Source organism: Hemibagrus wyckioides, linkage group LG20, assembly GCF_019097595.1.
Source record: "Hemibagrus wyckioides isolate EC202008001 linkage group LG20, SWU_Hwy_1.0, whole genome shotgun sequence".
NCBI lineage: Eukaryota > Metazoa > Chordata > Actinopteri > Siluriformes > Bagridae > Hemibagrus > Hemibagrus wyckioides.
In genome coordinates this window covers 16316434-16326051 of record NC_080729.1, presented here as the reverse complement: position 1 = coordinate 16326051, position 9618 = coordinate 16316434, and the positions used below count along the sequence as shown (strand labels likewise).

Genomic DNA, 9618 nt, shown 5'->3' with positions numbered 1-9618 from the left:
CAAAAGGTGGACCAACACAATATTAGGCAGGTGGTCATAGTGTTATGCCTGGTCTGTGTATATCCTCCATTGGGTGTACTTCTCTGAGCAACTAATGATGAAAAGAACATAGGGAAGTGTTATTTACAGGCTTGTACTCACTTCCACCACTATTATAATGCATCAATATTTTAGAAGCAATACATGAATCGGCATATAATATACCAACGCACCAGGGTTGTTATAATTATTAATGAAAACTAAAACAACAACACTATGTTAAGAATTATCTGGGTCGGAGTGTATTCCAGACTTGAGCCCAGCCCCCATGGTATAGGATCCTGAACCTGACCAGAATAGAGCAGTTTGAGTACAAAATAAATAAAAGAACTCATCAAAATGAAACAATCAAAGGACAAATATGTATCAAAGAGACAATATTACAAGTGAATGAATTCAGTAGCTGTTCAGGTGACACAGAAGAGACTGAAGGCAGATTTCAAGGCATTAAAGAATATCTTTAACATATTTAAAAATGCTGTGTTCGGACTGTTATTGTATTTTGATTTTTACTATCATTAATGTCTTGTCATTGCCTCTGTGTTCTCCCTGTGTCTGTTTGGGTTTCCTCCTGGTTCTATAGTGTCTTCTCCCATGCAAATCGGCTTGGCTAGATTGGATTGTCTACACTAGCTATAAATCTATTAGGCATAAATGTGAATATATGTGTATAGATGATGCCCTGCAATCGGCTGGCATCCCATCCTGTTCCCAGCATAGGCCAAGGATCCACCGCAGATAAAGCAGTTACTGTGACTGAATTAACAAATGAATGACTTATTATATAAATAAATAAAAAAACACATATATAAATTAATTCATTAATTTATTTTGGCCTGCAAACTTTGTGCAATCAATTATACTTGGCAGATAAAAGACATTTGTGAGAGTGTACTGATACAGCAAGAACGGCCCAGCATAATGCTATTGTCAGCATGCTTTCAGTAAAGCTGATTAAAAGGTTAATTTATTTTATTTATAAGTTAAAATTTTAGGCATCTGTATCAGTCTACATCACCAGCAGCCTTTTAAGTAAAGACATGGCCCGTGGGGAAACCATTCACTTCCTGAGACTTGTCCTTGTGAGGCTTTCTAACGCCCCCTGATGGAGATGTGAAGTAAATACACCATTTTATTATCAATACCACTTTATTGACTGCTCTTCCTCAGTTCATGGACTTTGACACAGCCCTCTATATAACCCTCAACTACAGCCTGTATGAAATCAGTGAGCTGGCAGTGAGACACAATGATAGTGCATATCACCTTCTCATACTGCCTTTAGAAATAATCTGTGTGAATTTCTTCCCTTTATCTCTCAATTTTCTGTGCTTCATTATTTAATAGTATTTCTTCTTCTATGAGAGAGAGGATGGCTTTTCCAAAGGAGATCCTGACTTTTATTTTATCCCTGACGGCGCCACTTGTACTTTATGCATCAAACAACATTTCAGCTTTGCAAATGTAAGTTACGATCTTTCATTTTTTAACCAAAGCGAATTGAAAATGTGATTGATCAGAAGGTGTTGATTCATTCAGTGTAGCAGCAGCTCTGACTATAGGTCCAACTGCATGGTTTACTTTAATTTTCATATGGCTGTTTCTATATTAACAAACACGTTATTACGGTGTGGAGAATTTGACTTAATCCTAATGGAAGGAGTCTCCAAAATCAGGAAAACTTTTCAGGATAATGCAAGGCTGTGTTCTGGTAGCTTGGTAAAAATGAGTTTATTAAAAAATAATAACAATAATAATATTCAATACTCTTTAATAATATTTAATAATATTTATTTATTTATTTATTTATTTATTTATTTATTTATTTATTTATTTATTTATTATATTTTTAATTTTATAATGAATAATATTTAATACTTTTAAAAGTGTTGGTGTTTGGCAAACTGTGATATAAGAGGAATAAAACAGCACAGTGGTAGAAAAATAATCAATTTCAGGGTTGTTTATTCACCTCACCCAGTCGTTGAATATTATTAACAGTAAGCCCTAAAGTGTTTTATCACTCGCTTTTCATTTAAAATGTTTTATAAAGATTCTCTCCAGCAAAAGCAAGCATGCCGAAAGTGCCAGATTTGACCGCTAAGAGCCTATGTCAAAGCTTATTATTTATTTATTTGTATGTATAGATTGATATGTACTGCTATAATTGTTCTGAAGGTAGTTATTTACTGTCGCCTGGATTGATGGGATTTAAATTAGTGCCAATCACACCAGCGGCTTTCTTTTAGGCAGGCACTCATTTCCCAATCTAAAGCTTGATAATAGTAAAACACACACAAAGCTATGTCAATCAAAATTGAACTGCGATATTAATACAGCTGGAAGAAAGTTTTGAATGTAGAAATGTAACTTGTTTGATTTGGAAAGTTTATGGATAATATCTTTACTGGATGCAATAAATATGTATGATGAAATTTGCTTGATTAAGGAATCTGTGCTACAATCATAAAGCGGTCTGTGATTTGTTTCCCCCTATATTTCAAGAGCTCTCTGGAAACCCTTTGTTTCAGCTCAAAATAGATGCCTAGTTGCTCATTTCTGGTCTGGAGGTCTTTAAGTTTACCTTTACTCTTTGTTTTCCTTTAGGCCACTGGCTATACTGGGAGTAGAAATAGCTGCTCTTGCTGCAGTATTCTTCATGGCATATCTGTGTGTTCGAAAAGAAAAATCTGTGGACTTCCTGTTTTATGGTAAGACTGGTTTATGCAGAACTGTTAGGTAACGTTATATTTCTGCTCAGGCAATACCACTAAGATGTTTGTATGCGTCGTGGTAGAGCATCTTTAAAGTCAGTGAAAGAAGTTTAAGCCTGTCCTTAATCCTTGAGCGAGCTACAATGGAGAAAACTCGCCTCTGAAAACAACCCAGCAATCAATCAGCAGCTGGGCCTCACAGCTCCCTCGGGTTTTCTCCTCCCTCGCTCTGTTTTCCTGTCACTCCTAATTTTCACCCCTGTGCCTCCACCCTCGCCCTGCTGCTAGGTCTGATGTGGCTATTCTTAAACATCAGGAGATGCCCTTTTCAGCACTGTAGGTAGTGCGCCAAAGGAAAGGCAGGTCTGTTTGTCAGTGATAGAGGTCCAGCTTCACCTACATAGCCACGGGCCATCATAAACTCACAGTCAGGGAGAAATCAATAGCTGGAGCGGAAAGGAAAGTGAAAGAGTGATGGAGAGAAGACTGTAGAGGGGAGCATGGGCTGATGGAGAGGGAGTCAGAGAAAGAAACACAGAGCCGGGGGCTAACTGTGATCATTTTTCCTGCTCTGTTTTGTCTTTGTTTCAGTGTTCGTTGTGTTTTCTTTCACCTCCACCGTTGACCTTATGTGTGCTCTTGAGCTGGATGGATATATCAAAGGCTTTATGGATTTCTACATTAACAAGGTTAATGTAAAACACACACACACATACACATACTTTTTTACAAAATTTGAAACAAAGCACAATTTAAACACACACATTTTGGTACAGGGTGAACCGTATTTGAACACAGCACATTGCATCATGAAGAACTACTGGAATGGAGGGGTGAACTTTGTTTTGCTCCTCGTCATCATCCACCGCATGTGGAAAGGGTGAATATTGAACCTTTATTATAAAACATTTCATTTCGTGATTGCTTTAGATAGTTCATATGAAAGCTCTGCATACTGTGTGTTCATTAAAAGGGTTAGCGTGTCTGTGGCAGCAATATGTTATTAATCTTTCACTCACTTTCTCTATAGGAAGTCATATCGGAGCTTGGCTCTTCTTTGGGTCGGCTCCATGGTGGCCACTCAGATCGTCTTTATTCCAAGCATTGTCATAGGTGAGATATCTGAGATCTTCCTGTTTCGGAGTGGCATTGCTGTTTAATTTCTTTTAATCCACAGAATAAAACACTTAAAGGTATGCAGCTTCCATTATGTGTGTGTGTGTGCAATAATTTCCCCTACAACATCTTATAATGCAATTATAGGGTACGAAGTATTTCTAGCTATAATTGTTTGTCTGCAGGTAAACATGCTAAGAACATCTATCCAGCATTTGGGCTCAGCCTCTTCTTCATGATCCTGTCCATGTGGACGGCAATGAAGCTTTTCAACAGGCCCAGAGAGCTGCCAATCATTCCAGCAGACAAAGTGAGGTTCCTGATAAAAAAAAGAAATAAAGCAAGAAGACAAATCCAACATTCATCACATCATATTTATACATATATATTAATGATTACAGTCTATAATGTGTACTGTATAGTGTTACTGTATAGTCTATAGTTTACAGCATATACTATATACTGCATGCTGATTAATATATAGTATTTACTGTATAGTGTATAGTTCATAGTGTATTGTGTATAGTATATAGTGTATAGTGTATATTGTGTATAGTATATAGTGTGTATTGGGTATAGTATATAGTGTATATTAGGTATAGTATATAGTGTACAGTATATAGTGTATAGTGTATATTGGGTATAATATATAGTGTATATTGGGCGTAGTGTGTAGTACATAGTGTATAGTATATAGTGTCCATTGGGTATAGTATATAGTGTATAGTGTATAGTGTATATTGGGTATAGTATATAGTGTATAGTATATAGTGTACATTGGGTATAGTATATAGTGTACATTGGGTATAGCATATAGTGCATTTGGGTATAGTGTATAGTGTATATTGGGTATAATATATAGTGTATATTGGGCGTAGTGTGTAGTACATAGTGTATAGTGTATAGTATATAGTGTATTTGGGTATAGTATATAGTGTATAGTATATGGTGTATATTGGGTATAGTATATAGTATATTGTGTATAGTATATAGTGTATATTGGGTATAGTATATAGTGTATATTGGGTATAGTGTATATTGTGTATAGTATATAGTGTACATTGGGTATAGTATATAGTGTATATTGGGTATAGAATATAGTATATTGTGTATAGTATATAGTGTATATTGGGTATAGTATATAGTGTATATTGTGTATAGTATATAGTGTATATTGGGTATAGTATATAGTGTATATTGGGTATAGTATATAGTGTATATTGGGTATAGTATATAGTGTATATTGTGTATAGTATATGGTGTATATTGGGTATAGTATATAGTGTATATTGGGTATAGTATATAGTATATTGGGTATAGTATATAGTATATTGGGTATAGTATATAGTGTATATTGGGTATAGTATATAGTGTATATTGTGTATAGTATATAGTGTATATTGGGTATAGTATATAGTGTATATTGGGTATAGTATATAGTATATTGTGTATAGTATATAGTGTATATTGGGTATAGTATATAGTGTATATTGGGTATAGTATATAGTATATTGGGTATAGTATATAGTATATAGTGTATAGTATATAGTGTATATTGGGTATAGTATATAGTATATTGGGTATAGTATATAGTGCATATTGGGTATAGTATATAGTGTATATTGTGTATAGTATATAGTGTATATTGTGTATAGTATATAGTGTATATTGGGTATAGTATATAGTATATTGTGTATAGTATATAGTGTATATTGGGTATAGTATATAGTGTATATTGGGTATAGTATATAGTGTATATTGTGTATAGTATATAGTGCATATTGGGTATAGTATATAGTGTATATTGGGTATAGTATATAGTATATTGTGTATAGTATATAGTGTATATTGGGTATAGTATATAGTGTATATTGGGTATAGTATATAGTGTATATTGTGTATAGTATATAGTGTATATTGGGTATAGTATATAGTGCATATTGGGTATAGTATATAGTATATTGTGTATAGTATATAGTGTATATTGGGTATAGTATATAGTGCATATTGGGTATAGTATATAGTGTATATTGGGTATAGTATATAGTGCATATTGGGTATAGTATATAGTGCATATTGGGTATAGTATATAATATATTATATAGTGTATATTGGGTATAGTATATAGTATATTGTGTATAGTATATAGTGTATATTGGGTATAGTATATAGTGTATATTGGGTATAGTATATAGTGTATTGTGTATAGTATATAGTGTATATTGTGTATAGTATATAGTGCATATTGGGTATAGTATATAGTATATTGTGTATAGTATATAGTGTATATTGGGTATAGTATATAGTGCATATTGGGTATAGTATATAGTGTATATTGGGTATAGTATATAGTGCATATTGGGTATAGTATATAGTGCATATTGGGTATAGTATATAGTATATTATATAGTGTATATTGGGTATAGTATATAGTGTATATTGGGTATAGTATATAGTATATTGTGTATAGTATATAGTGTATATTGGGTATAGTATATAGTGTATATTGGGTATAGTATATAGTGTATTGTGTATAGTATATAGTGTATATTGGGTATAGTATATAGTGTATTGTGTATAGTATATAGTGTATATTGGGTATAGTATATAGTGTATATTGGGTATAGTATATAGTGTATTGTGTATAGTGTATAGTGTATAGTATATAGTGTATATTGGGTATAGTATATAGCATATAGGGTGTTTTTAAGGAGTTTGGATGTTTCTGTAGGTTGCAGCAGAACAGAAGAAAAGGCTTCTGTATCGCCCCAAAGACTTCCTGCTCACACTCGCTGTGCTCGGAGCCATGGCCTTCACAGTGTTCAGAGGATTTGTAGGTCTTTTTCTCCTCAACTTTTCTCTTTGCTTGTTTTATTTATTTATTTTTTTCTTTTTCCATAACGCCTTTCTTCTTTTCTCATTAACTCATTATCATCTCTCTTTTAGTCTGACTCTCACTATTAAATCTGATTTTGTTTAATGTTCCAATATTCCTTCAATTCCTTTATCAAGTGAAGCTGTAGCTAATCCGATGTTGTGGTCTGTCTTACAGGTTGTTCTTGAGTGCACACTGGACATGTGTTTCACCTACATTTACCAGTACGAGCCCTACATGAAGGACAGTGTTTCCTTCCCTAAGGTCATGGTATGTGCTGGTCAACATCTTAATATTTATCATAGGATATTTATTAATGAGCCTATTTTCCTTCACATCACTGAAGCTAAAACTCTTTGTGCTCAACACTTTCCAGCATTCAGAACACAACTGTGGATAAAGTGTTGTGATTTAGCACTTGGCATATTTTCGATGAATGTTAATGTTCTGCCCCACTGCAGATGTTGGTGTTCCTCTTCTACGCTTTGCCCCTGCTAACCCTTGTAGTTTACGGGCTGATTGTTCCGGGATGCACTTGGATGCTGGACTGGACTTTGTTCCTCACAGGAGCTATGGCTCAGGTAAATAAATGTCAAGCATTCTGATAGTCAGCCATGTTAAGCATTATTAATAATAACATTAATGTAATAATAATGGCTGAAGCATCAGCTGTGGTTTTACCCATTCAACATCCTTGCTCTATTAGCAGAGTTAACAGATCAGAACTGAACGGTGGAAAACATAGCCTCCTTTTCTCCGCTGTCTATCAGCTCATCTGTTAGCTTATAAGCACAAAATAGGGATGTTATCGCTCTCCAGCTGCACTATAAAATATTACCTGAGCGGCAAGGTTGAAAAGATGTGATGTCTGGCATTACACATTGGTATCTTTTATGTGATAGAGTTAGAAGTTGGATGAAAACTGGTTTTCCAAACATACACCGATCAGCCATAACATTATGACCACCGAGAGGTGAAGTGAATAACACTGATGATCTCCTCATCATGGCACCTGTTAGTGAGCGGGATATATTAGGGTGTAAGTGAACATTTTTTCCTCAAAGTTGATGTGTTAAAAGCAGGAAAAATGGGCAAGTGTAAGGATTGTGATGGCTAGACGTCTGGATCAGAGCATCTCCAAAACTGCAGCTCTTGTGGGGTGTTCCCGGTCTGCAGTGGTCAGTATCTTTCAAAAGTGGTCTAAGGAAGGAACAGTGGTGAACCGGCGACAGGGTCATGGATGGCCAAGGCTCATTGATACACGTGTGGAGCAAAGGTTGGCCCATGTGATCCGATCCAACAGACGAGCTACTGTTGCTCAAATTGCCGAAGAAGTTAATGCTGGTTCTGATAGAAAGGTGTCAGGATACACAGTGCATGATGGGTCAGGGCTGTTTCGGCAGCAAAATGTGGACCAACACAATATTAGGCAGGTGGTCATAATGTTATGCCTGGTCGGTGTACATAAATGCAGAGTTTCATAAAGGATTTTCTTGACAGCTAAGATATTTGGGAGGCTAGTTCACAATTTCTGTGGCATTTCCAAAAGTTATACAACTAAAATATTAAAACCTAGATTGCTTAAAGTTCTGTATAGCAAAGAACACAGTGATTAAATGTATTATGTTTTGGTCTGCGCCTGCAGATGCAGTGGACGTACATCGGTGCGTCGGTGCACTCTCGGACACCCTTCACCTATCGCATCCCTAAAGAGGAATGGAGGCTGGTCATGACCCTCAACCTTGTGTATTTAGGCATCCCTGCCCTGCTAGCTGCACGCTGCTTCCTAGATCCAGCCTTCTTCATGAAGCTGGTGCCTCCGGGGCAAGCAGACAACGAGAAAAAGCACAAGTAGACGCATAAAAACCCGAGCAAAGCAAAGGTCCTATGAACCTAACTTAACAGACTTAAACACATAGATGAGACAAGAATCGATTGTGTCTGGAATTTGAAGCCCTCAGTGCGCTGGACTTTACCTCACCTTTTCTCCTTTCCTGAATGACCCTTGTCTCTGCCGTGTGGAAGAAAATCAGCTCCTCTATTCCCGAGCTTATCTCTACTCGACGAATGACTCATTTGATGCAATCCAGACAGTAACTCTGGACTCTGGCACACACTTTTCTGCCAACACAACACTGCCGGCAGAATTACTTCATACTGTGAGTCTTTGAGGCTTGATTTCAAAGCAGCGTTTATCTGCGAAGGTATCTGCGAAGATCTGACGGTTAAATCCTCTCTTCCTAATGAGCCATTGTGATGTACAAGAAATGTGATTGTCTCTCAAAGTGGTTTATCTGTAGACAGTTTTCTTTCTAATTATCTTTGTTAGGATTTTTTTGTTGTCGTTGTTGTTTTGTTTTTTCGGAGGATTTATATCAAAAGGCTTGTGATGAGGATGAAACCGAACTTTAGTAAGAATAATAACAAAACGAAGAAGTTTCGAAGAAGAAGAAACAAATCAGAATTTTTTTTAAGGATACACACCAGCGGCTTGTATTTGCTGCACGTTCTTTTTGCTGCCTGATATGAATCTATAGTCTTGTGAAATGCACTGTTTATTATACTCAGGGAGGGAGGCCGCAGGTTGCAAAAGGACACTGTAATATGCCTGAGGTTTCAGCGATTAGATTTCTGTGAACTCATTCTGTTCCCAAAGGCCAAACCCGTGCCTCTTGGTTCTGCGCTTTATCGGTGACATCATGCAGGCCATAGAATTTCTACACATGCTCCTACACATGGCCTAGTGAACTCTGACCCCTGCTGCTTCACAGAGATAACTAAGGAACGACTGCAGGGTTTTGCAACCTCGCTGTTAATCAGAAACCGCTACGGAGCTCCGTTTGTGACCTTTGGCAGACATAGTGACTAATAAAT

General features: G+C 36.2%; 1 protein-coding gene across 1 annotated transcript in view; it reads left to right on the top strand.

Moving 5' to 3' along the window:
- Positions 1 to 1369: 1369 nt before the first annotated feature.
- The window catches only part of tm6sf2a (transmembrane 6 superfamily member 2a), a 9370-nt gene continuing 1121 nt past the window's right edge, over positions 1370 to 9618 (top strand). Inside the window, exons 1-10 of the mRNA XM_058417974.1 lie at positions 1370 to 1503; positions 2647 to 2750; positions 3345 to 3442; positions 3530 to 3633; positions 3784 to 3866; positions 4055 to 4179; positions 6601 to 6702; positions 6922 to 7014; positions 7206 to 7325; positions 8390 to 9618. The exon at positions 8390 to 9618 is cut by the window's right edge and continues 1121 nt beyond it. Coding sequence (XP_058273957.1) covers positions 1400 to 1503; positions 2647 to 2750; positions 3345 to 3442; positions 3530 to 3633; positions 3784 to 3866; positions 4055 to 4179; positions 6601 to 6702; positions 6922 to 7014; positions 7206 to 7325; positions 8390 to 8599 — 1143 coding nt within the window. The 5' untranslated portion in view covers positions 1370 to 1399 and the 3' untranslated portion in view covers positions 8600 to 9618. The remainder of the gene's footprint in view (positions 1504 to 2646; positions 2751 to 3344; positions 3443 to 3529; positions 3634 to 3783; positions 3867 to 4054; positions 4180 to 6600; positions 6703 to 6921; positions 7015 to 7205; positions 7326 to 8389) is intronic.